The sequence below is a fragment of the Trachurus japonicus genome, chromosome 1 (genome assembly GCF_045865225.1).
Source record: "Trachurus japonicus isolate A0001 chromosome 1, Traja_1.0".
Lineage (NCBI taxonomy): Eukaryota > Metazoa > Chordata > Actinopteri > Carangiformes > Carangidae > Trachurus > Trachurus japonicus.
Genome location: NC_140907.1, coordinates 17,474,131 through 17,500,815, shown reverse-complemented (window position 1 = coordinate 17,500,815; position 26,685 = coordinate 17,474,131). Strand labels below are relative to the sequence as shown.

Here is a 26,685-nt window from a genome sequence, read left to right as displayed (position 1 = left end):
CCCTCTGGCGGTCGTTTTGATTTCAGGTCCACTCTGCGCTGCTCAACGGGACAATAATATTTACAGTTAGCGAGTAAACTCTTTGGCGACGCTTGTCATATCGTAACTACTGCCGTTCTATGAAGCTACGTACATTGATAAATATCTCTTAAGAAAAAAAACACTCGTGTCGTGGGAGAAACCTATGTCATGTTAATCAACATCCACCTACTCACACGTTTGTTGAGAACAGTGCAGCCTCTCCAGTATGGGTCCTCTGAGACAGAAAAGCTACATGGGGCAGCACCAGATCAAGAAGAAAAAAGGGTAAGCTAGTAGTTTTCAATCATAATGTTGTTTGATTTAAAAGACAAAGGCTCGTCCTTCCTGTTGCCATGAGACCTGTTAGTTTTAAAGTTTCTGTCTGTGTCTTCCTACGATGAATGTATTTTCTTCTGCGCACAGCTTCCAAGCTCCTGGTGAGCCACCGGATGAAAACAGATTGCAGAATACCCGCTATCTGTCAGACAAAACACACAAGTCAGAAAGTTCAAGCAGAAACGGCCTCAGGGTGAGTGAGATAGCATGAGAGAAAGTTGTTGTCAACTCTTTTTTTTTCTTCCTCTTCCCCTCATAAGTTGGATCACAAATGACCTGACCTGTTTCTGGTTTACCTTTAGGGCGGAGGGGAAACATTCCCGCTGGGAGAATCCACCTTAGCTCTTGATGAAGAGATGCTGCAGGTCCTGGATGCTGTCGACCCTGTGAACCCTGCGACTACCAAAGCTTGTCCACCAACGGTAAACAGAGATGCACAGCAGGAGCCAGGAGCATCTTCAGCTGCTCGGCCTTTTGCAACGGTTGCACACAGTGAGAGGGAGAATGACAGAGCTCCTGTTCAAGCCCCAGGCCCAGGACCCCACAGAGCCCCCAGCTCCCAGGAGACGGTCCTTTGCCGTGGCAGTGATGGTAAGAGACCAGGGTGGACAGCTGACTGCAAAAACCTTGCTCAGAAGCTTCTCTTCAGTGAGGATTCGGAGGAAGTGGAGCACATCCAGAGGGGCCCAGAAAGCAGCTGTAACAATGGTCTCCCATGTCAAGAAATAAAAACCAGCCAGCAAGCTGGCAGCTCCAACAAGTGAGTCTGGACTTTCACATTATCGCCTCGTATGTTTCTGTCATCTTTATACTTGTCTGTGAACAAGTGTTTCTTTTTCTCTCTATGTTTCAGCAAGCAGAAGCATTCATTCAAAACAAAGACTTCTCCTCTTAGCAAAGAGGAAAGTGAACCAATTAAAACTGCTGACCCACCTCTTGATGCACGCAGAGACTACATCCTGTTCAGCCCCACACGCCTCGCGGCTGCCATGAAGAGGGCCAAGCTCCAGCAGTCGTTACAGAATCAGTCGGCCTCTGTTCTCACAGTTCCCACTGGATTAGAGCTCAGTACTCTCAGTGACACTTTACCTCAGCCAGGTGAAGTAATAGTCGGTGTAGTGAAGTCGTAAAACCTTTTTTTCCACTTTATTCTTATGTCTTCAAGTGTTCTCGACCAACACATGTTCACATCCTCTCTGAACTTTAATATAGACTCAGATATGAGTGTTCATACTGCATCCAATCTGATTTGATAACATGTGTGAAAGTATGTTATGTGTGCTCTACTGCAGGCATTGCCCTGTGTGCTCCCTCAGAGCAAGCTGAAAAGCTGTTGTTATCCAGTTGGGGTTTACCAAAACCTGTCCTGGAGCGCTACCAGAAACATGGAGTGACTCACATGTTTGAGTGGCAGGCTCAGTGCCTCAGTGTTGGACAGGCGCTGCAGGGAGGTAACCTGGTATACTCTGGTAAGAAAGTGATCGAATTAATTCACTTTAGTAATTGTTGGTTTTATTCCTCTCCTGTAGCTCCCCTTTCAGCTTTATTTTCCCCTTTTTTCAGCCCCCACCAGTGCTGGAAAAACTCTGGTGTCAGAGCTGCTGATGCTGAAGCGTGTGTTGGAGACAAAAAGAAAGGCTCTTTTCATTTTACCTTTCGTCTCTGTGGCCAAGGAGAAGATGCACTATCTTCAGGTGAGGGGGGGGCATGGACAGAAGGATACATGATGATGTTGTTATGAACAAAATGTTGTCTGTGTCTGTGCTTGTCTAACCGACTTGTGTGTCTGCTCCTGTAGAGTGTATTTGAAGAGGCAGGAGTCCGTGTGGAGGGATATATGGGCAGCACTTCAGCTGCTGGGGGGTTCACAGCGTTGGATGTGGCTGTTTGCACCATAGAAAAAGCCAACTCTCTGCTAAACAGGCTCATCGAAGAGGACAACATGGGCTTACTCGGTAATACATCTGTTGTAATTAAGTGTCTCATTAGTCAACTGACAGAAAAAATTAATCTATGCAGATGCTTAATCAATAAATTGTTCCTGCCATTTAAACGTATTAGTTTCTGCTTTGTGAGGATTTGACCATTTCTCTGAGTTATTCATCTGTAATGTAGCTTGACTATCTCTGGATCTGAGACTGTTTCTTGGACCAAACAAATAATTTCAAGACTTCACTTTGAGTTCCTGAGGAGTGTGACTTGTATTATTCACTATTTTCTTACAGACTAACTGACAAAAACACAAAAACAACAAAGAATATATTTCTGTGCCACAGCTCTAAATTGTGTGTGTGTGCGCTAATGAATGCATAGCATAGAATAAGAGTATGCATTTAAAAGTGTGTATTTTCTTTTGTGCTGCTAGGTATGGTGGTGGTGGATGAGTTGCACATGGTAGGTGACTCTGGAAGAGGGTATCTGCTAGAGCTGCTCCTCACCAAAATCCGCTACATAGCCCAGAAGCAGAACACCACAGGGTCTGTTTGTCTGTCTACCTTTGTCTTGAAGTACAGTCTTTTTTTTTTTTATCCCAAAAGTAACTAAGTAAGTCTGTTTATTTTTTTTCTACAGGTCTCTGTCTGATGGTGTACAGATCATAGGTATGAGTGCCACCTTGCCTAACCTCTCCCTCCTGGCCAGCTGGTTAGGGGCAGAACTTTACCAGACAGACTACAGACCCGTCCCCCTGCAGGAGCATCTCAAAATGGGCCGCAACATCTACGACAAGACCCTCTCTGTGGTCCGCCAGTTCACTCCTGTGCTCCAAATTAAGGTAATATAGATGGAGTGATCATCCAGTATGTGTTTTATCATGACCGATGCATACTTTCTCTTGAAATCTAATATAATCAGTCACATACTATAATCTTTTCTGCTTAAAAAGGGTGATGATGACCATATCGTGAGTTTGTGTTATGAGACCGTGAGAGAGGGCCACTCTGTGCTGCTATTCTGCCCCTCGAAGAACTGGTGTGAGAAACTGGCAGACAGTATCGCAAGGGAGTTCTACAACCTCAGACGTGCTGGTATGTCAAATTTGAAAATGTATTCAAATGAAATAATTAAACATCAGAACATGTAGGTTTTCAGATTGAGGCAAAAGCGGTTGCTATTTTTTTTCATTAGTTCAGACTGCTGTGTCTGTCTTTCAGATGGTCAGGGGGATACCGAACCCCAGCCAGTGTGTCTGGATCGAGAGGGACTAGTGGACGTGATTGCTCAGTTGAGACGAACTCCTGCTGGACTGGACCCCACCCTCCAAAGAACTGTGCCGTGGGGGGTGGGCTTCCACCATGCAGGTGAAAACATCATATCACCTATTAACAACAACAGCAAAACTGTGGCCTGAATGTTACAGTCTTTGTTATTTCCTGTGTAAACAAGATGATGGAAGTCCAAGTTTCATACTTTCCCCACAGGTCTGACATTTGATGAACGCGATGTGTTGGAGGGAGCTTTTCGTCAGAGCACGGTCAGAGTCCTGGCTGCCACCTCTACCCTCTCCTCAGGAGTTAACCTCCCAGCCCGAAGGGTCATCATTCGAACCCCGACCTTCAACGGACACTTGTTGGACCCACTCACATACAAACAGATGGCTGGACGAGCAGGGAGAAAAGGCGTAGACACTACAGGTATGGAGTCGGCACAGGGGCAAAAAAGAAAAGAAAAATGGGACAGAGATGAGGAAGAGATGAACATGATACTTCTTTTTTTATGAATGATTAAGCCTGTAGCATATGAAAACTTCATCAAAAACTATTCTCTTCTTTGTTCATTCGTTGGTCCTCTTTCAGGTGAAAGTGTGTTAGTTTGTAAGGAGGCAGAGCGCCAGAAAGGTATTAGTCTCCTTAACGGCGCTCTTCAGCCAATCAGCAGTTGCCTTGTGAGAAGGGAAGGGGAAGGTGTCACGACTAGCATGCTGAGAGCCATCTTGGAGGTATCATTGAACACTCATGAACACACAGAAACGATTTAACAGGCTGTATGTCGTTTTCTGCTTAGAGAATAGCCATGTTGTGTTTATACCTCACTGTGGCCAAAACACGTTTTGCCCCATTAAATGAATTGTTTTCTTGTTCTGATTCATACTATCCCAAATCACAGATCATTGTTGGAGGTGTAGCCAGCACTCCACAGGATGTGAGGTTGTATGCCTCGTGCTCCCTGCTGGCTGCCAGCATGAAATGTGACGGCAAACACACATCAAATGAAGAGACCAACAACAAAGGCGCTATTGAAGCCTGTGTTGAATGGCTGATGGAGAATGAATTTATTAGCATCCAGAAGGACGGAGAAGGTACTGCCACTATTGCCATGCTATGCTATGTAGTATTATTGTGTTATGTAATTTATTATAACCAGTGTTGTCTCTGCATTTCCAGAAGAGCGTTACTGTCCCACTCAGCTTGGTGCTGCCACCCTGTCCTCCTCCCTCTCCCCTCCTGAGGCTCTAGGAATATTTGCAGACCTCCAGCGTGCCATGAAGGGCTTTGTACTGGAAAATGATTTGCACATTCTCTACCTGGTAAACATGCACATATCGTACGTTATAACAGTAACACTGATAATCTGTCAACTTTACCCCACTCGCACATTTCTCATAGTAACTACTACATCTTAATTCTATCTCACCAAAAACCAAAAACATCCCCATTTCAAACACACCTCCATTCCAGTCAACCCAGACCAGTCTTTACAAGCATAGTAATACAAAACTGTGTCAAAACTCCCCTCAGATTACCCCGTTGTATGCAGAGTGGACTACCATAGACTGGTATCAGTTCTTCTGTTTGTGGGAACAGCTCTCATCGTCGATGAAGAGAGTGGCAGAGCTGGTTGGCGTCCAGGAAGGTTTTCTCGCACGATCTGTCAGCAGCAAAGTCGTTGCCAAGACAGAAAAGCAGCGTAGACAGATGGCAATTCATAAACGGTAAAGGGACACATTTATGTTAGTTACACAAGCTATATATACTTTACATCACAGCATTGGTGAATACCCCCTCACATGTCTTTTTTTGTAATTGCATTTTCCAAAATATTAACAGTGCATGGCTTTGAAAAAAAATGTAATACTAAATTATAGTCACAGTTACACAAATCTGTAAGCTATACACTGACAAGAAGGCTTTCCAACAGTGTACAAGACTTGAGCAAAAATAATACAAAGGCCTTAATAATATAATTTAACACAATGTAATAGCTCTTTAATCAGGATACCTTAGTGAAGCATATCGTTTTTGATAAATCTAACAACCACATACAATATGCACAGCATAGTGTTACTGCTAATTCTTACATTATTTCACTCAGATGAGGTAGAGGAGAGAACCTAAAACAAACCACTAGAGGACATATCTCCAGAAAGTCAAAGAACAAGTCATGTTTTAGAATGTGGGCCATACAAGATTTTTTTAACTTCAGATTCTTTTATTGTTGCCACCCTCCAGGTTTTTCACCACACTCGTTCTACAGGATCTGGTAAATGAGGTGCCTTTGGGAGCCGTGGCATCCAAATACAACTGCAATCGTGGGCAGTTACAATCTCTCCAGCAGTCTGCTTCTACCTATGCAGGTAAATGTTGCTGGGTAACTTGATGCAAAAAGCACTTTAGAATGATGTATGTACAGACTTCACCCCATTAACTGGTGTTTCAGCTCCTATATGGTTCCTTCAGAGTCATCTATCCATCATACATAAGTGCACTGCTCACACCTCTTGCATCAAGTTACCGTGAGAGGGTTCACAAGATCTTACTGTTACATAGACATAGAATGATGGTGCCAATTATCATTGACTGATGCACAGTAATAAAGAGAAGTGGAGCCAAAAAATAGGTCATTTGTTATTCGCTGACTTTAAATCAAGTTTCTATAGCTTCCACAAATGCTTAGTCACGTTGTGCTATCCCTTAGGTATGGTAACAGTGTTCTGCAAACGTCTGGGCTGGCACAACATGGAGCTGCTGTTGTCACAGTATCAGACCAGGCTGAGCTTTGGAGTTCAGAGGGAGCTGGTGGACTTGGTCAGGGTTTCACTCTTGAATGCAACACGAGCCAGAGCACTCTACGCACAAGGGCTGTGTACTGTTGCTGAACTAGCCAGGGCTACTGTGGCTGATGTGGAGAAAGCTTTAAGGAACGCAGTCCCATTCAAGAGGTAGGTGTGTGTAAGTTACTTTGTGCAGATCTCCCAGTAAGATATAAATACAAATGCTGTTGCTATACATAGGCCCTTTAATACTTAATGAATTATACCAATGTAGTGAAAAAAATTCCCCTTACTTTGACAAAAAAAGCTGAATTTGATTTGGTCACTCTGATTAAAAGTGGCCAAAAATTGTCACAGGACCAATTAGCTCCTCTTGCAGACAGTGTCACTTTGAAGACATAACTAGGCTTTGTAAAAAGGAACAAAAGTTAATCAACAAAAAGTAAAGCACTGTAAAGAATGACGTCCATCCTCAAGAACAGTGCTGTACCAGTAGGTGGTGCTGGTACATGAGTGGTAGAAGCTGAAGTATATCTGAAGTATACTGTATAGTACTATTATTTAACTTCAATTGATGTATCTCTGCTGCCATAGAGGGTGTGTATCACATGTAAATTCAAGTTAGGAATCAGACCACTGAATCCAGACCAACAATACACTGAATGGACTTTTCAAATCCCAGTCAGGTCTTAGTGTTGAAAATGTAAACAAACAGGTTCTATGATGAGAGGCATTGTTAACCATCCAACATAGCAATGAACAATTCAAGTACCTGGCGAAATGAGGACCTCAGAAATTACATTAAAAATATATCATGTTTAAATGTATGTACTCAACATGCAATAACTAACACAGGTCAAAGAAAATAGAAGCCGGTACAGCCTTGCAAATGCTGCTTAAAACCTAATCCGAAATGAGTCCAAATGTAAAGTCAATGGTGCACTGTCTGTTTTCCTCAGTTCTAAACGTGCGGTGGATGAGAGTGAGATGGAGGCTGCTGAGAGACGGAGCCTCCGCTGTGTGTGGGTGACCGGTGGACGGGCCCTGACGGAGCAGGAAGCAGCTACTGAGATAGTTTCTGAGGCAAGGCTCCTTCTACAGGAAGACCTGGCCCAGCTAGGAGTTCAGTGGGACCCAACAACTCTTCCTACTGGGGCTCCTGCTGTCAACAGCCCAGACGATCTTCACCGCAGCAACACAGAAGTGTCATCTGGCTCATGTGTCAGTTCACCTGAAGCACAGACAGACAACACTAAAGACCACCAAGAGGTAGACAGGCTCAAGAAAAGTAGGGACAGAGGTACTGAAAGACATAGAGAAGAGCAAAATAAAAGTGAGAAGATTGTGGCGGAAAGAAAAAAGAAGACACAAGACAGCAACGTTATGAGAGAGCAAGCGAAGGAAAAACTTGTTGAGGTGAAAAATTTGGGGATGCACAGGAGGGAAGACAGGACAGAGCTAGACACTGAACAGGCAGATAATGAGATGCCAGTGGAAACTGGTAAAGAGACAGAGATAAGAGAAGAGCTATCCACAGCAAATGAAACAAAATATCAGTCAGAGAAAGATGGAAAAGAGGGCAAAAAATTAGAGGAAAAGGGAGTTGAGAAAAAAGGTGCAGTCTCATCCAGACCCGGGGGTCAACAAGTGAAACAGACCCTTCCTGAAAGGAGTCTGACACAGGAACTGGCTGAGATTGTATCCAGCCCTCTGCCTCAATCGCTCCCACATCCTCAGCCATCACCTTCTCCAATGCCGCCGCCTCGTTTCAGAGCCCCGATGCCCCGGGTTGAACAACAAAGTGTTTCCACAAGGACTTTCAAAGAAGGTGGTAACAAAGGGCTTGCTGCCTCACCTGTGCAGTTGGGTAGATTGAAGCACGCAAGAGCCCTAAGCAAAGTTCTGCACTCCATACAAACTGATAAATGTCTACAAGACAATGTGGAGAGTGCGAAGACAACCCTTCTGGCAGCACCAGTTCATACTCCCACAAATGCAGAAGCACTAAATGCACCATCTGTTTCTCCAGTCTCAGTCCCCTCATGTTCTCCTGAAGCCAAGCGAAGAAGGATAGAGGACAAAGAAGTAGATAAGTTCTCATCTCCCGAGCTGTACGCAGGAGATGAGAGAGATGAAGAAGCTGACGGGAATGGAAAAAACAGAGAAGAGAGTTTTGGTGACAGCTTTGAATTGGACACTCAGACAGAGAGAATCATTGCCCAAGAATCATACCAACACAGACATGGGGTGGACGGAGGAATGGATCAGGTGGTAGAGACAGAGGAGATAAAGGAGGAAGAAACGGCCATAAAACAGCAGAACAACACGGATGAGGGGAAAAATGGACTTGCCCTTCAAAATGCATGTCCTACATTCAATATCTCTCTCACAGATAGCCAGATGGAGCTCATCCTTAACACCAGCCACCAGGTGACTGACCAGAAATATCATTTGTGCTCGGATAGCAAATAGAAATTACTGTACAATAGCGTATAATCAAATGATTTGCCTGTTTAATAAGAACTCCTGTTTTCACAGGTTTCCCCTGGTCCTGGCGGTAGTGATAACGTGGATGAAGATAAACATGAAGGTGGTTATGATGATGATGATGATGATGATGAAGCCCCCAATGCCAATCAGGTTGCTTCCGACAGTCTGAACAGAAGCAGTAGCTTCCTGTTTGACAGCCTGTACGACAGCTCTCTGCTGGCTGGTCTGAGTCCACAACAGGTCCATGACCAGTCTGATGAAGAGGAAGCCGTCGACCAGGAGCGCCCCGTCCCATCGACCCAGGAGCGACGACACAGCGAGCTTCTCGCCAACCAGGAGGCAGAGAAGCAGGAGGCTGTCCAGTGGGGCGAGTCCTCCTTCAACCTGTCAGAGTGGGGCGACTCGCTGTTTGTGGGTGAGCATTTTCTGGAGAGGCAGAGCTTGCTGAGACACACAGAGAAAACCCAACATGATCAGGAGCAAGAGGCTCACCGCTGTCAAGCTCAGCAACCTGACACAGACAATGTTCTGCCTGAGGAACACCTGTTAAATGTATCATCTGAACCCAGTCACATACCAACTCAGCCTCACTGCGTTGTGATTCAGAATGAGCATGACAAGGATAAAGCAAAAAATGTTGCTAATGACAAAAATGAGAGTAAACCAGATGGAAGACAGAGAAGGAAAAACAAAGAAGCCAAAATGAATGTTTTATTGCCGGATAATGTGCCTGAAAGTACCTTCAATTGCAGCCCTGGTTTACAAGAGATCTTTGACCGCTGGCCGAGTATGTCTGACCAGTCCTGGGAAAACACCACAACAGGCCACGCATCCGCTCAAACACACACTGCTGCTGCTGCAAACACAGTGGCTGCTCCAGATCTACCTCAGAGCTCAACACACGCAAGCAGAAAAAGAGGTCAAAAGGTAAAGGTGCAATCTGCTGCTGCTGCTGTTGAGCGCGACTTTCAACCAGCACGATCCCCAACAAGTGACACTGAGAATGTAAGGGAGAGGCCAGGATCTGCTGGTGACCTTATTCCCCCCACTCAGGAAACACCACCTGTCACACCCAGAGTAAAACTGACCACCACCTCGGTCCAGTCGCCCCTCACCGTCCAGCCACTTAACCAGTCAACTCCCTCAGCCCTTCCGCCAGGGAATCCAACTGCCCCAAAATGTCGTAAATCTCAGCCAGGACACAGCAAACAAGTATCAGAAACTGCCAACTCTAAACAGTCTGATTGGAACCACAAACATCAGCTAAAGCAAACAAAGACTCGACCTGAATCTGAGCTGAAGTCTGCTCCATGCTCAAGTTCAAAACCCAAGCCCCTTCTACATAGTGATGAGAACCACAGCCCTCCTGCTTCTCCATCCTCTCCCCGGCCGAAGCCTCCCTCTGATACAGAATCGCCTGTGACTGAAGGCTTCACTCTTGAACTGTCCCAGGATGCATCACTCTGTTCCAGCAACTCTGGGACCTTCTCCATCATAGATGTGGCAAGTGACAGGCACCTTTTCCAGACTTTCATTAAAGAGTGGAAAACAAAGGAGCGGTACTCTGTGGCTCTGGCCTGTGAAAAGAGGGAGCGTGGGCAGCAGCATGAGGGGGAAATAGGAGGGAAACACAAGAGAGGTAACCACAAAAACCACAAAAGCTACAGTCAAATCTGATGCATGTCGAATACAGTACATCTCCTCATTCATGCATGTGTTGTCTGTGCAGCATCAGCATCTCATCAGAGGCTCAATGGGGCTGAAGGTTTCCCAGTAAGAGACAGTGACGGACTGGTGTTGATCGGACTGTCCGTCTGCTGGGGAGCAAGAGATGCATACTACATATGTCTGCAGCAAGAACAGAGCAAAAGTATCAACGCACGCCACACACCCACAATCAAGCAAGCACACTATCCAAAAGGAAAATGCTAACTCGCCTCATCTGTCACCCTCAGGTTTAAGCTCTAGTCTGGCTCCCCCTCCTCTGGATGATGATTTGTCAGTAAGTGAGAGGCTTAACCAGGCAAAGGCCTGTCTGAGCAGGGCATTGGCTGGTCCTAGAGGGGGAGTGATTGTCACGTATGACATAATCCAGGTGTACAAAACACTAGTCCTGAGCTGTGGCATTAGCTTGGAGGGAAGGTGTGAAGACCCCAAAGTAAGTGCACAATGTCCATACATCTTTTTATTCACATAAAAGTGCATTCAGCAACAAGTGACATGAAAGTGTAATAAACAAAATACAAGAACATACAACACAGACAAATATACACACATAATAGTAATTACAAACTTGAACCTGTTGCAAAATAGTTTTTTATATGTTCCCCATAGGTGGCCTGTTGGCTGCTGGACCCTGGCACTGAGGAGAGGACTCTGCCCAACATGGTGACTGTCTTCTGTCCTGAGGAGTTACCTCTGCTGGACGGACTTGGGAACGCACACGCGCACTGTCCTCGTGTCAGGGCAGCAACCAAGAGTGTACTTGTACACGCTGTCATGAACCATCTCACCGGCCTGCTGGAGAAAGACGCCAGGCTCGGTAAAAAGAGTGCACACACGGTCACTTGCGTAGTAGCGTAGCACCGCTCACTGGTCGTTTTATGATATTTACGCATCTATCAGATTTTTTCAGGAGCGTGGAGATGCCTTCCCAGGTATGTTTGGCTCTGCTGGAACTGAATGGATTGGGCTTCAGTGTTAAGGAGTGTGAGAGACAAAAACATGTCATGCAGGCCAAACTCACAGCTCTGGAGTCTCAGGCATACAACCTGGCCGGACACAGCTTCTCCCTCACCAGTATCGATGACATAGCTCAGGTTCAATGCATCTCTTTCTCTATCCCAGCCACGTTTTTCAACCGGTTCCCAAATTCAGTCATACTTACACTTTATACACGAATTTGTATCTTATTAGGTGTTGTTCTTTGAGCTCCACCTGCCTCCAAATGGTGATGTTGGTGGATCAAGAAGTAAGAAGACTCTGGGTTATACCAGGAGAGGCGGCGGCAGAGTGCGGCTTGGAAAGCAATTCAGTACCACCAAGGTGAAATGACTTTGTATTAGCCATCAAGTAATAACACTGTTTGTTTTTATACCATTGAGGAGCTGTAACATAATATTGGGGAGGTGAAATATCCACAGTTTAAACTGAAATTGAAATGATGTTGGCAGGATGTGCTGGAGAAACTTTGCCCCATGCACCCGTTGCCAGGCGTAATTCTGGAGTGGAGGCGGATCACCAACGCCTTGACTAAAGTGGTGTTCCCCCTGCAGAGGGAGAAGCAATACCACCCTACACTGGCCATGGACAGAATATACCCCATCGCCCAGACACACACAGCCACAGGTAAAACACACTCACACATATAGGCAAAGATATTACACTTGTCTGTATTTACCAAATGTAATGTAACTCATGTAGCCACACCTTGAAAAGTCAAACTGTCGTGCAATAATGTCTCATTTGAAGTCAACATACACTTCTACATTTTAGGTCGAGTGAGCTTCACTGAACCCAACATACAGAACGTCCCCAAAGACTTTGAGATTTACATGCCCACAGTGGTGGGTGAGAGCCCTCCTTCACAAAACGGACAAATGACCACCAAAGCAGGGTAGGTTTGATTTAAGAGCCAGCGGTTTTGAGAAAGCAGGGGTTTGGGACACTCAAGGGGTACTTGAGGGGCTTCCCATGTGTTCACAGTGAAATGAGAACTGGTGTAATATCATTAAATAATGTAGTAGAACTGTTGTTCATTCATAACTTCCTCACTCCTACTTGCGGATCAAATTACCGTAAGTTAATTTTGTTGCACTTTGGCACTCTCTCATTGAAAGACACCATCTCTTAGTACAGCATTGATAGCAGCTTTTAATCTATTTTACATGAAAGCCAACTGCTTCTCTATATAAATCAGATTGTTATTATTGAACTCGGATGTTTTCAGTGACATTAACAGTAAGTAGGATTGGGAGGATCAGATGATTAGTCATAATGTTTTTACTCTTGTGTTACAGAAAGAGGAGACACTCGGTGGTGCCCGCAGTTACAGCTGGAGCTGCAGAACAAGGCCCGGCCTTCTCTGTCAGCATGAGACATGCATTTGTACCTTTTTCAGGTTACTATGATCATGATGATACTATTGTTTTGTGTAGGTGTTTACCTTTCCTGTCTATGGCTTTGTCTCAGACTGTTTCACACTGTCCTGCAGGTGGGATGATATTAGCAGCTGATTACTCCCAGCTGGAGTTGAGAGTACTGGCTCACCTGTCCAAGGATCAGCGACTTCTACAGGTCAGTGGTTAATAGACTGAACAAACAGCAAGAAGGCATTGTAAATCAGACATTAATGATCCGATAAAGAAATGCTGATGCCTCTACGTGTTCACCAGGTGCTGAATGGTGGAGCAGACGTGTTTCGCTGCATCGCTGCCGAGTGGAAAAGTGTCGACCCAGAGACTGTGAATGACAACCTCAGACAACAAGCAAAACAGGTACAACAATGCAGAAAATAAGACAATGACATGGACATGTGAGTATTCTCAATGAGAAGCTCACCAGTGTGTATGTGTTTCTGACTTCGCAGATTTGCTATGGAATTATTTATGGGATGGGAGCCAAGTCTTTGGGGGAGCAAATGGGAGTGGAAGAAAACGACGCAGCCTGCTACATAGAGAGCTTCAAGGCCAGATACAAAGGTATGAACACATTACCGTTTCTGTTTAAATTATCCAACTACACTTGGTTGGAATGTGCACAAGTCATATGCTGTTAATTTATTTGACATTTAGTTTTTTGGGATCATATTATTGGAAACAAATTTCCACTGAGGAGACATGAAACGTCCATGTTCTGTCTTCTTGGGTTTCAGGGATTAATGCCTTTCTTAAAGAAACAGTGAAGAACTGTATAAAGAATGGATATGTTCAGACTTTGATGGGCCGAAGGAGATACCTACCTGGAATCACTAACGCCAATACACACATCAAAGCACATGTAAGTATGATAATCCACCACAAGTTGACAAAATTCGATTATAAGATTTGAAATGTAAAATTCATGTGATTTATTAATTTATTCAATTTTTCATATCAGCTGTACGTGTGTGTTTCTCTTCCTTCCTTTCCCAGGCTGAGCGTCAGGCAGTAAACACAACGGTGCAGGGCTCAGCAGCAGACATTGTCAAAACTGCCACAGTGAACATTCAGAAGCAGCTACGCAAAACGTTTCCTGCTGCTCCGCTGTCTCACCAACACACACACTCAGGTGACACATACTTAATGCTCATTCACCAATCAAACATGACACACAAGTTACCTGCTTTATCATTGCAAATGCAAATGAATAATGTCTGATAATTCATTGCTTTTATACAGCCAGCAATCGGTGCAAGGCTGGGAGGTCTCAGATGAGAGGAGCCTACTTTGTGCTGCAGTTGCACGATGAACTCATCTATGAAACCACAGAAGAAGACCTCATTCAGGTATGTTTATTTCGTGGATTGTCAATTTCTCAGTAAGTCATAATAATATTATCTGAATATTATTAAGAAATATATTAATATCTATCACTTAAAGATAAAAAAGAAACAGAAGTTACCACTTCAACATCAGTGGAGATATGAACCTGACACCAAACAAAAATGATTGAACACAGTCATGTATACAAAGTTTGTCATCTCTCACTCAGATTGCTCAGATAGTCAAGAGGGAGATGGAGTCGGCAGTAAAACTCTATGTAAAGCTTAAGGCCAAAGTGAAGGTGGGACCCAGCTGGGGGAATCTGCAGGATCTGGATCTATAACCTGAATATTTTAATGTTCAATACCATAATCAAATTCCATGTACTGCTTAAAGTTATGTGATATGTAAATACCGTACTTTGTAATGTCTCAAATATTTTTTATCATCAATATAGACAATAATGAAATATACAAAGTCAATGAAAACGTTATGAACTCTAAATGAACTATTGAATTTTCTGATGTACAGTGTTTGAGAAAAATAATTTTTATTTTATTGATATCTGACATGAGATTTTATGCAAGATGATATTTTGTTGTGTAATAAATTGAAAATCAATTTTGTAAGCCTGAGACTACTCTTACAATCACTTAAATCATCAGTTATTGTGTTGATTATTTTATCAAGAGGGTGGAACTGGAAATATTTTTTTCCCCCAATTTTTCCTTAAAAAAACCCAACTGAAACAGTTAATCAGACTAGTTTCTGGTTATTTTTCTGTTGTTCAACTACTGTAATTATTTCAGCTCTACTGTGATGTAGTGAAAACAAACACTTAGAGCAGCATTGGTCTTGAGGACATCCTGAAGTCTCACATTTTATTGGACCATTGGTTGAGTTGTCTGTCACAAGAACATACATCATTATCATTGTCACTCATTAACACTGTTTTGTTTTACACTGATGACATTCACTGCACAAGAAGTGTCGTCAATATGATAGACATTTTCTGTGTGGAGCGAAATTCACCACCTCTGGTAATGGCCAGAGAAATTAATGTGGTGGAAGAATCAGTTTGTGTGAGTTTAGTCTTCATTGTTGTGAAAACAGATGATAACCTGTTGGTGGGCTCTGTTCATGTGGATCTTAATAATGTAAAGTTGGATTTAATTGATTCCTTTCAATGTTGACATTGGTGCCAATACATGCCAATGACGACCCTTTTACAACTTTTAAGTGGAGCTAAATAGAAGATCCTCTGGATAATCACTTAAGGATGACTTTAGTTCAGTATTGATTAACAACCAGTGCACCATGACTCCACAGAGCTCAACACAGGCTCAGTTTGACACAAAAAAAAGTGACAAATGAGAAACAAGTAAATAAATACACATCATGGACACACATCCATAAACAAGTTAAAGAAAAAAATCATGAACAGCAAGATTTTTCCTTTAAAAATGAAAAAAAAGTGTGTTAAGAGTGTAATTTTTTAGATGGAACAGATGTTTCAGGTCTGTGTGAGGAATAGTCATTGAACTCACACCACTGCTTAATCTAATGAAGAACATACAGTTTATTTAACTGATGTAAGTGCAGTCAATACCTAAATATTAAATGACATAGGTAAGACTATCAGCTACAACTAGCAGGTGGTTTTACCCATATTGTAAGCTGCACCACACATCAGCTGCGACATTTGATTTACGTCCAATGACTGGGAAGTAATGTGATAAATTGCTGCTTTATTGAAGTGTTGCTGGTCAGAAGGACAGTGAATTATCCAAAAGTTCATATCAACCCCGTGATGAAGCACATTGAGACGCAGTGGTGTGTGACGTCCTTTAATGTTTGGGTAAAACTAATTCCCCGTGATATAAATGATTTCATGAGGCAGTCAAAGTGATGATAAAAACAGAACAATCATCTGCAGATATTATGATAATCTGTATCTTTGGTGGTTTCGCCATTGTCCATTGACCTGTTGCACCTTTAAATTTTACAACAAATATTGGCTTAACCTGTTACTATGAAGGGAGATGACCAAAAACTGGCAAATTCTGTGGTTGGCAATATTTTCAAAAGAGGAAGATGTGACGCCTACAGACTACAAATCCACTTCAACTGCACCAACAGTCCTGGCAGATTTTAAACAGACATCAGACTAATGGGGCTGTATGTCAGGATTATGCAGGTTTCTGTAAACATTGTTTTTAGTCAGACTCACTGCCACAAACAAAACAAAAAAAAGTTAATCGATTAAGGCATCGACACAGGTGGAGCTGTGCGTTTCACCAGAGTAGAAAACAGAACAGAGAAAATATATGTACACAGGTATAGTTAAGTGCTACTCAAGCAGCCTCGTGTTCCACTGGCTAGATCGGAGGCAAGAGAAACTGGAACCAGGACTGGCTTTTTCTTGCTCCATGATGTACGGGGGGGGAGGAGGGGCCTGTGCTGGGGCCAAGAGCTTTGCCCATGTCAGGTAACATCCTGAGGTAAAGCTCATGGCCCTGGCCCAGGTCATTGGGGTACAGTAATTTACATGAAAGGGAAGTAAGGACACAAGAGGTTTGAGGACGAGATCGAGAATGTTGTCAGGGTGTCTCTCCATCGCGGGTGAAGAAGTACCTGACGGGGGGACCAGGGAGGTCCTCGTCCCCATCTGCCTCCGGAGCAAATGACACGGTGAGGTCGACGTAGCGGCGGTCCACTGATGGCTTGATCAGCTTCTGCATCCTACAGAGAGAGAGGGAGTTAAGTGCACAAGTGAGAGTTGGTTCAGAAACAGAAATCGATTTGAGATCCCGTCCAACAAAGCTCAAAAATATGGACAGGAAAAAAAAAAAATCACGTTTAAAGGTAAGGCACTCACGTTAATTTAAGTCTCTTTGAATGTCCAGGCATGACAGGCACGTAGAGCATCTTCACACCATGGACAACCATAGTGGGTTCAATTCCATACTTTTCCTGACATAGAAATCACCAACAACATGTTATGTGATAAAGATGCTGTCAAAAACCTTAGAGAAAATGTGGTAAATGCATCTGGTAAAACACCGACACGGGCACAATATTATTTTTTCTCACCCGCACTGCATTCATCAAGTCAGACAGAGTGAAGTCCTCATGGCCATAAATAGTCCAGCAGTCCCAGATGGTGAAGTAGATGTTGTCCCTGGTTAAAATATAAAATACAAGTCAGTAAACTGTGGTGGTTCAAGGTTCTTCTTAGCTTTAAATAGTGTGAGAGACAGACTGTCTCCCACAGTGTGTATATATGCCCTTACCTAATGAGTGCCCTTTTAACTGGAGCAGGCTCAGTGAGCACCATGGCAGGGAGGGCCAAGTTGAAGAAGCAGTTTTTAAAAGATTCAAACCCATAGCCTCCAACCACCTTGATCAACTCAACGGCAACCTGAGTGTATCAAAGTAATAACACAAAAAGTCTGAGCAAATACTCATTATGGAATTATCAAGTACTAATTCTGATTACAATGTTGAAATGAAATTCCCATTTCCCCCATTATCACTATCAAAATTTAAATCATGGAAAGTTTACAGTGTATTTGCAAAACATCAGCAGCAGTGAGGGGAGTCCAGTTAGTGTCTGTTCTCACCAGTCCAGCCACGGCAGCTGTTGCCGTGGCGATAGCAGGGATAATCTTGCCAGCGATGCGTTTGGTCTTGAGTCTGTCAGCTGGCTCAATGGAATACATCCTTGCTCTGAGAGCAGATGCTGACGTTACAAAGTCCATGTGGCCGTTGCTGTCGTCGTCCTTTTCAAACTGCATTGGACTCATCTGTAAGCTCTCTGTTGCAAGTATGTGAAAGTACAGACCCACAGTAGTGAATAATCATTTTACAATCATGTATCTGTACATAATGTTGAGTATTTTTTTCCTTATTTGTGTACCTGGTGTGACACAATCTGTAACAATGGCCTGCTCGAGCTGTGTGATGGCCTCCCTCTCCTCTTCACTGCTTTGCGGCATCTTCATCTGATCGGGCTTCTTTGCCGTCTCATCCGTCTCTATACACTGGAACAGGATCAAATCCACAAAAAAAAATCTGTATTTTTTCCTCTAGACACTCAGATCTGCGAGTACACCAATAGACAGACTTACTTTCTCAGTGGGCCTGTACTCGGGGATCTTCACATCTGAGAGAATCCTTGTCACCGCCTCCTCAGAGAGATCCTGATCAATGGAAAGGTTCAGCTAGTAAATGAGGAAGTGTGTGTACTTGAAAAAATATAGGTATTAATTTGCAGGACCTACCTTTTCTTTTTTTTGATCAATTTTCTTATTGTATTTCTTCATTTTTTGTTAAATAAAAACTGAGATGTGGCAGGCAATAAATGTGCAAAAAACAAAAACAACAAAAATAAAATAAAACAGACATAATAGAAAAGCAAAAATAAAAGAAGATGACAACAGTTGTTGTCATAACCTACCTTTTCTGAGTAAGTGACGTTATAAATCCCAGCGAAAAGCCGGGCAGTGCTGACAATGAAGGTGAAGTGCCTGATGAAAATAGAGGGGGGTTTGGCAAGTTTAGGTGTGACACATACAATACCAGATCAGCTTGAACTGCGATATAATGAATGTAGCACTCACAAAGAGTCTTTCAAGTCAAAATCAATAGGTGCTGGAGGTCTTTTTGGAGACTGCCAAAACAAACCTATGAATGATTAAAAAAATGTTTATGCTGTGCATCGTAAATTTTACAGAAATATATGCATTTTAATTGCTGTGAAATAAGCAGGTAATTTTAGAGGTACTTATGTGTTAAATACAAACTTACTTCCATCTTTTAACCTTGTGTCCAGGGGGAAAGAGTGCAACAGTTGTAGGCCCTGAATATAAAAAGAATATCAGTCAACAATGCTATGAGAACATAGGCATATTATTGCACATATATACATAAAGTATCTTTGTTATAAACGTGTATTTTCAGGTTGAGAGCAATTACCTTTCTCTTGAAATACTTTTCAAATTTCAGACGAGCAGCAGTGACGCATTGTTCCCACTGCCTGGGACGTCTGCTTAGCAGCTTGATAACCTGAAATGCGCCCTCCAGACTTTCCCCTGCCTGCATCCTCTAAAAACACAAGCAAAGGCTCTTTCAAAGCCGTGTTTTTCAAATGTGGTTTACATTGCTACTGCTGTTTATTAAAAGCAAGTGAGGCAAAAAAAAAAAGTCTTACCTGAAGCACCACTTCAGCCGAGGAGTGGGTCTGCCAGAAAGAGTTAAACACGGAGGGCTTGTGGACAAACGCATTCTCAAACTACATAAAGCGAAAACACACAAAAGAAAGTCAAAATTAGGACACTGTCTGATACTTTCTAAAGTAAGAATAATCAGCACTTGCTAAATGAAAGGGAAATTCTCTCAGACTTCTGGCAGACCTTGTCTCTGGCCCACTGGATGGTGTGCTCTATGACTGAAGGGAAAGACTTGAGAGTGCAGAATGGGATTTCCTCCTCCGGGGGGTCTCTCTGGAAAGTTAATGGAGAACCGCTGTACTTAGATTGACGTCTGTGCCTATGAAGTCCTTGGACAGTAATGATGCAAGAATCAACTAGAGCAAAGAACAAAAACATGGTCTCGCACACACTTACATGGCTATTGTAGGACTCGGTCAGATTTGGCACAATGATTTCTGTGTGTCCTTTAGTGCCCATGGTGCCAGAGTCGAGAAGAGGTCTCTGATTGGATACACAGCGACTGAGAATAATCAAATACATGAAGAACACAATATCAGCACATGGCCAAATTAGTCGACATTTCCTGACACATTTATATCATAGACATACTTTGTCTAATCAAAAACTCTGCCCACAGGAAATGATTTGAATTGTATTATTGATTATACCACTTTAAAGGTAGAGTCTGGAGTATTGTTCGTTGCAGTTTGTAAACAAAACATTACAACTGCGCCCCTCCTCTCGGGAGGAGCTGTGTAGCCTCCTGCCCCTGACAGCAGCAGTTGTCAGGACCGCAAAGTAAAAGGAAATACAGTCCAAGAGAAGCGCTGGAGCCGTGGGCCGAAAACCGACTGTCACCAACAACGGGAGCCTCCGTGTTATGTTGTTACATGTGGTGAGCTGGGAAGACGGTGTTAGCGGCGGATGCTAACCGCTACTGCTAGCCGAAGTTAGCATCGAGCTAGCTCACTACAACAGCCCTAATACTTGTTACCAGTCGAAGCTTTAGTTGTCGGTGACGGTCGGGAATCGGTCCGCGGCTCCGGCGCTTCACTCAGACTGTATTTCTTTTTCTTTGCGGTCCTGACTGCTGCTGCAGAGAGAGAGAGACGTGCTAGCACTCAGCAGCATCAGGGACAGCTAGTACGGCTAGCTGCCCTGAGCCTCCTACTCTGCTGCACGTAGCTTCACCTGAGCTCTGTCATTGGCTGGAGAGAAAACACCGACTTTTGCTCTCCACCCAGTAACGTCCACGTGCACAACAAAACAGAGCAAAAGACCAAAATACAGGCAGGGGGAGGGGGCGCTGCAGACACAGCTCCCACCACACAGGACTAGAAGCCCATAGGTGATGATTAAGACGGATGTCATTAGTATAAGTCTAATGTTTATTTTTGGGCACAAAACTCCAGACCCAACCTTTAATATTCCTACTGACCTGTCTACATATCTCCGGGCCTCCACATTGTCCAGCGCAGTGACCACTAGGTTCAAACGGGAGTAGAAGGAGTCACTATAGATGTTCTCAGTAGCCGGACACACCTTGTTCAGATGAGCATCCACTTGCAAATCTGGATTGATATCGTGAGTGGCCTCTGCTGCTGTGGTGCTCTTCGGTTTCTGTGACAGAAACAAAGAAAATGTTAATTGTGTGTTTCTAGTAATTTAATATTGAGTGTACTGTACAGAATTGGAAGAGGATGCGTACTCACCTGTATATGATGTGGTCTGAAAAGAAACTGCCTGTTGAGGTTTGACTTTTCTATAAGATCTGGGTCTGAGATGCACACCTGAGGATAGACGAATGTAGAGTCATGAGTTATAGTAAATTAGCATTATTGAGAAATTAAATTTAATGAAATAAATGAAGAAATGCATGAAGAAAGAGGAGAGGAAAAACAAGGAGGGAAGGAATGGCCACCTCTCCTGAGCTCTTGGCCAATCCGACCCCTAGCAGAGCAAAGTTTTTAAGCATCTCACAGCCTATGGCACCACAGCCGACCTGGAAAAGAGGACATTGTGGTTTACTGAGACATGAATCTTAAAATAATTCAGTGAAAAAAGAAAACATTCAAATGCTGAAGAGACCTTACCATGAACACCCTGAGCTTGTGCAGTTCAAGACACATTGATTCACCGATGCAGGCTCGTAATCCATCATACCGATCAGCCCTGGGGAAAAACTCCTCTGCAGAAAGTGACTGAAGGGGCCTGACCACTTCAATGGCATCAAGGTAAAACTAACAACAAGACAAAAAGGTGAGATGAAGTTAATAGCTATGGGAATTATTTTGTAAAAATTTGTAAAAAACGATTGAAGTCAGAGACTTCCATTGCTGTGTTGCATTGGAAACGGGGTAGGCTTAATATTGAAACATCAATAAGCATAGTTTTTCATTCTGAAAGGGAGATCTAAAGTTCAAATTCAATAACATACCCATTGCTGTAGTGGTGCAAACTTCCCTGTGATGGCTTTAAGAGCTTCCTGACTAGCTAAGCCTCCTACAGCTGCTACCAATGGAGGGAGAGTCCCCATCGCCGTCCTTGACAGACAACGCACCAACTCAGCATTTACTGGAGCCTGGGAGGAAAGAGGAAGGAAAAGGAAAGAGGTGTTTTTAAGGATGTGCACAAACCTCTGATGATCCAAGAAAAAGAAAAGTATATGTAATAAAAAAAACAAAAAAACAAAGACTCACTTTATTCTTTAGAGTAGCATTCACTTCCTCAGTCAGCGTCAGTAAAACCTCAGCATCCTGTAAACACCTGATGGCATCAAAGTAAAACTGCTCACAACTCTGAATGTCACGTTTGAGCAACTTCATACACTCGGAACCACAACCAGGAAACGATGATACGATATGTGTGGTAGAAGACTGGAGCTCCACAGTGAGAGGCAGAAAAATGCTGTATTTACCCAATGTTGGGAAGTCTGCTGTGCTGCTCCTGGAAGGTGTCCAGTGCCAACATGGCTGCATGGATCTGTAGTGGAGCCTGATGGGTAGATTTAAGATAGGATTGTGAAGAAACAGCTGCTTTACCAGAAATGACGACGACATTTCGAGCTGAAGTTTGCACCACACACCAAAGTCAACACAGAAAGACTTAGTGGTCTTTGTCATCTTAAGCTGGTTTCACTGAAACTAACCCCACCCTGGATAAAATAGTTAGCACAAAGCTTTGGGCATAAGCAGAATAAACACATATGTGTTTCTTTTTCTATTTGATACAATGTGATGTTAGTGTTTTGGGCATGTTGTGACCCACAGGGTATGAAGGCTCCACTCTTCCTGTGAGCTGACCAGCAAGTAGTGTTGGCTCAATCCAAAATTAACCTGTTATGGAACCGGTTATACTGCATAGTTTATGCTTTTTGGTGGTGTGCCTTAGTCGCACCAGTCAGTATTTTATGATTTAGTAAACAAGAAAAGCTTTTAACACTTACGTCTGGTTTACTGAAGTCTGGGGTCAGGACCTGAGGATCACACAACTGTTTCTCTATTGTCTCCTGAAATACATTAACACACCGGCAAACAAACGGACAGACACACACACACACAAAGAATTTGTTTATTAAGAAATGTATGTCTGGTTTTAGTTTTGTGGTTGGCATGGCAACTGGTTAACTTACAAATTTGTATGTCTTGGGGGTTTTCATCAGGACAAAGAAACCTCCATGCGTATGTGGTTGTAGCTGGGATGTATCTCCTATTGCAAAACTGTGAGGGGAGAGGACTAACACCACACAGATTCAAACAGAATACACACACACACACAAAAGAAAAAGAACATGTGTTGGATTGGATTACTACACTATTATGCAGTTTCATACAGAAAACATCAAATGTACTCTTGGAATAATTCAAAACAACAAAAATAAATGACCCAGTAAATTTTATTCAATTCAAAATAAACCATGGCCATCTTATAAATGCTATTAATATCTCTGATGTGTTAGGTATACAAATGCTATTATAAACTAGCAAAGGATCTATAAAAAGACTTAAAATGCACAGAAACCAACTGCAGCCCAGATCAAGTACCTGAGACCTGTCGTGCTGCGCCGTTGAGTTCCACCATGCCATTGACCTCTCTGAAGACAACACTCTGGCCTGTCTGCAGGCCGTGGGGTTGGTTGTCCATGCAGGTTACCACCCCTGGGCTGTCCTGGAGGAGCAAAAGTCAAAGGAGGACTCAACAAATGTTTAGAGTGGACACACAGTCCTTGTAGTCCTTGTAGAGGAGAAAAAACATGTAATTTTGTGATAATAAAACATCTTGTAAATCCACCTCACTCTTAGAAGAAGTAGAAGTTAGTAAGACAGACATTCTCTCAATCTGACCATAATCAAGAGAAAATCAGTTACACATTAAGGAAGTGAAGTTGTTAATTGTTGGGGCACAGGTTTAGGAGGACAGAAGACTACCTGAGTGATAGTTTGGATGAAAATCTCCTTGGGCTCCTCTCCTGTGGGATCGGACACCTCAAACTCTTCTCCAAAATCACAGAACACTCGCACACAAATGCCATTAGCTTCACAGCCAATGAACTGGCAAAGACAAAACACAATTTGGTTAATACACTGGTAAAAGACATGGTTAATATTCGACTGTTTATGTGTTCTGTGTACTCAAAACTTGATTTGACCTGTGCTCTTTAATACATTACCATCATAGGAACAGTAATCTTACCTTGATGGGTGGTTGTTGTGAGTGGCAGAACTCATTTACTCTCTTCTGTAGACTCAACCTGGCTTCAGTCAAAATCACACACTGAGAGAGAGCAGACAGAGAGGGAATGTTAACTGCAGCAGTCCAGACTAGAAAGCAATGCAGGTGTGAATTAAACCGAGGTGAAGAAAATTAAATCACAGGCACTTCTTATATTCCATTAATTAACAAGTAAATGGGAAAATGACCTTTAAGTAGCATCCGCCCAGTTTCATAATGCATGAAAACATTTAATTAATATCGTGAAACTTTGTCAACATTTGAAATGTCTCTGAATTCAAGCTGATGGCCCCACTCGGTTTCTTATAAAATAACTGACAACAAACTTTACAGTCACATTAAAAGTCTTGAGGGGCTGGATGTTTTCTTACATGCATACTAAATAAGTTTCTACGTCCCTAGAGGGGCTGAAAGAAAAAACAAAGAACGACTAACAACAACTAGTTTAAAATTTCCCATGAGCCACAGGTTGGTCACAGTCGACATTCTGATGAGCAGCATCTCACCTGATACTTGCTGAGAAAACTGAGATCAGTGTTGTCATCCAAAGCAACTGACGACATGTCAACATGAACGTAGGGGTTCAACTCAGCTACCCGAGGACACACAGCCTCCACCCTGAGGACAGATGAGACAGAGAAATAAAGACAGAGGATTTTACCTGTATTTGAAGAGTGTCCTTGTGATATCTTATGAGGCAAGTTACAATCGCGGTTTAGAGGAATAGTGCAGCTTTGTGGTGTACATTACCTCTTTCTCTGGCTCAACACATCCTCTTTGCGGATAAAGAAGTTGGAGCCCAGATCCCAGGTCTTACATAGCTGGGTGTCATGAAGGGTAACTACCTGTACACACACATACAGAGACTGAAAAACTGTAGCCAAGGCATCTGGGAACACAGTCCTGATTAAAACAATATATATTGCCTTAGTGTGAGAGTGTGTACCTTTATACCAGCCAGGACGATATTCTTTGCTGTGAAACCAGAGGTCGAGTTGCTTAGTCTCAAATCACAGTCGACAGTGTAGATCATATAAATGCTATGGAGGAAAACATCTCACAGTGCTGCATGGCTTACCTATCTCTATTCCAAGTCCTCCCATCCCACTGAGAAAGACTGATGACTGGGCCATCTGGTGCATAGCACTGTCTCCCAGCACATATCGCTGGCGGCTGAAACGACAGAAAGGGGGGGAAAGCAGGTTGAGGGGGTGTGCTGCTTTGCTTTGAGACGGATCAGGGAGGAAAGTGAGGAGCACAGCGTGTGGTCACTGATCACTCGACTGTCGTGTAAAGTGGCCTGTAGTTTCAAGGTGAGTTCATAAGGAAGCACTTCAGAGAGAGAGAGAGAGAGAGAGAACAGGTAGACTTGCCTGTAAAGAGAGTCATCAATCTCCATCGAGTCTGCAGCCATGCTGGGAGGGGAAGAGGGGGGGGATCCAACTGTCTGAGAAATAACGACTATATCTATTAGACAAACAAAACAAAAAAAACCCGACAGTGATTACAGAGGGTTATAAACTTTTAGGGTCTTTGCGGTGATGATCTAAAAAAACAAAAAAACAACGCCCTCTTACAGGTTAGCCAAGTGGCTAACTGAATGTAAATGCCGGGGCTAACTGTAGTTGCCGGTAGCGATGTTGTTGGCCTGACAACTCTCAGTCAGCAACGCTACAAGCCGGAGACAACCTTGAACTAACGCAGCGACGTCTTATTACAGTCAAAGATTGCAGCTGTTAGCGCCCACAGTAACGCTGGTTGTTTCATGAACCTGCTGAGGAAAGCTTAGCCGCTACAGCTAGTTAGCTACTACTGAGTGCCTGGTGCCGGTGGCGAGGACATTTGTCATAAACTCGTCAAAAGTGGTGGTGACACGCGCGTTAGGCTACAAATAACTCCGAAATTTAGACATCAGTTAGATGTATTATCATTGTGATAAGCGATGTGAGAAAAAAAGTATTATTCATTTTGTTATAAATAGCCAAATAACCATACGCAGCTACCTGTCAGTATGCGCGAAGAGCTACAGCGAATGAATGGCTGTGACTGGTTAAAAACTTGGAGTGCTTCCGGGTTACCACAGTCATGTGACCGAGGCCATCCAATAGATTCACAATACCCTACACAGCAAGACTGCGTTTGGGATTATTTTTATTTCACTTTTTTTTTTTGTTATTGTTGAAGGTGTTCCTATATCACACAGATATGGAAAAAAGCGAAGACCTTTCAATTAGACAATTTTCTTTACTTTATTTCCCCCAATTCAAGATTACAAGATTACTTTATTTGTCACATAGCCTACACAAGTCACAGAGTATGCAGTGAAATGTCTCATGGAGCTAATCAACAGACACATCCATCTGTAGCTATAATAAAACACAGTTCAACAGCATCACAAACCGTTGCCCCCCACTTGCAGTTTGTGTTCTTTTCAAGAGGTTCA

The 26,685-nt window shown here is 43.2% G+C and overlaps 2 protein-coding genes across 4 annotated transcripts; one reads left to right on the top strand and one right to left on the bottom strand.

Annotated features, from left to right (window-relative positions):
• The first annotated feature begins 162 nt into the window (after positions 1-162).
• polq (polymerase (DNA directed), theta) lies at positions 163-14,932 on the top strand. Of its 2 annotated transcripts, none has more exons than XM_085777300.1 (35): positions 163-306; positions 445-550; positions 660-1,117; positions 1,211-1,455; positions 1,650-1,826; positions 1,921-2,051; positions 2,156-2,312; positions 2,723-2,834; positions 2,929-3,130; positions 3,242-3,383; positions 3,510-3,656; positions 3,777-3,989; positions 4,152-4,294; positions 4,462-4,654; positions 4,740-4,882; positions 5,094-5,287; positions 5,805-5,929; positions 6,271-6,514; positions 7,306-8,776; positions 8,885-10,475; positions 10,572-10,706; positions 10,792-10,994; positions 11,171-11,378; positions 11,462-11,655; positions 11,753-11,881; positions 12,010-12,184; positions 12,332-12,452; positions 12,856-12,956; positions 13,050-13,132; positions 13,231-13,332; positions 13,425-13,536; positions 13,710-13,834; positions 13,969-14,104; positions 14,215-14,321; positions 14,528-14,932. In XM_085777300.1, the coding sequence occupies exons 1-35, from the start codon at positions 248-250 to the stop codon at positions 14,639-14,641; spliced, it is 8,298 nt and encodes a 2,765-aa protein (XP_085633426.1). In that variant the 5' UTR covers positions 163-247; the 3' UTR covers positions 14,642-14,932. The 2 variants fall into 2 exon arrangements, with proteins under 2 accessions (XP_085633426.1, XP_085633418.1); XM_085777292.1 differs by having other exon boundaries at positions 10,566-10,706.
• A 215-nt stretch (positions 14,933-15,147) lies between these two features.
• uba6 (ubiquitin like modifier activating enzyme 6) lies at positions 15,148-26,286 on the bottom strand. Of its 2 annotated transcripts, none has more exons than XM_085777313.1 (32): positions 26,246-26,286; positions 25,616-25,709; positions 25,321-25,415; positions 25,189-25,217; positions 24,993-25,087; positions 24,749-24,860; positions 24,204-24,284; positions 23,939-24,061; positions 23,555-23,678; positions 23,143-23,246; positions 22,957-23,019; positions 22,429-22,505; positions 22,211-22,277; positions 21,949-22,092; positions 21,605-21,751; positions 21,433-21,513; positions 21,224-21,301; positions 20,950-21,131; positions 19,926-20,031; positions 19,713-19,802; positions 19,511-19,591; positions 19,276-19,404; positions 19,108-19,159; positions 18,921-18,984; positions 18,758-18,827; positions 18,429-18,500; positions 18,218-18,341; positions 17,922-18,115; positions 17,592-17,719; positions 17,392-17,479; positions 17,177-17,271; positions 15,148-17,040 (listed from the first exon to the last, which is right to left on the bottom strand). In XM_085777313.1, exons 2-32 carry the CDS (start codon positions 25,654-25,656, stop codon positions 16,899-16,901), a joined length of 3,078 nt encoding a protein of 1,025 aa, XP_085633439.1. In that variant the 5' UTR covers positions 25,657-25,709; positions 26,246-26,286; the 3' UTR covers positions 15,148-16,898. The 2 variants fall into 2 exon arrangements, with proteins under 2 accessions (XP_085633439.1, XP_085633448.1); XM_085777322.1 differs by having other exon boundaries at positions 25,616-25,689.
• Positions 26,287-26,685: the final 399 nt, after the last annotated feature.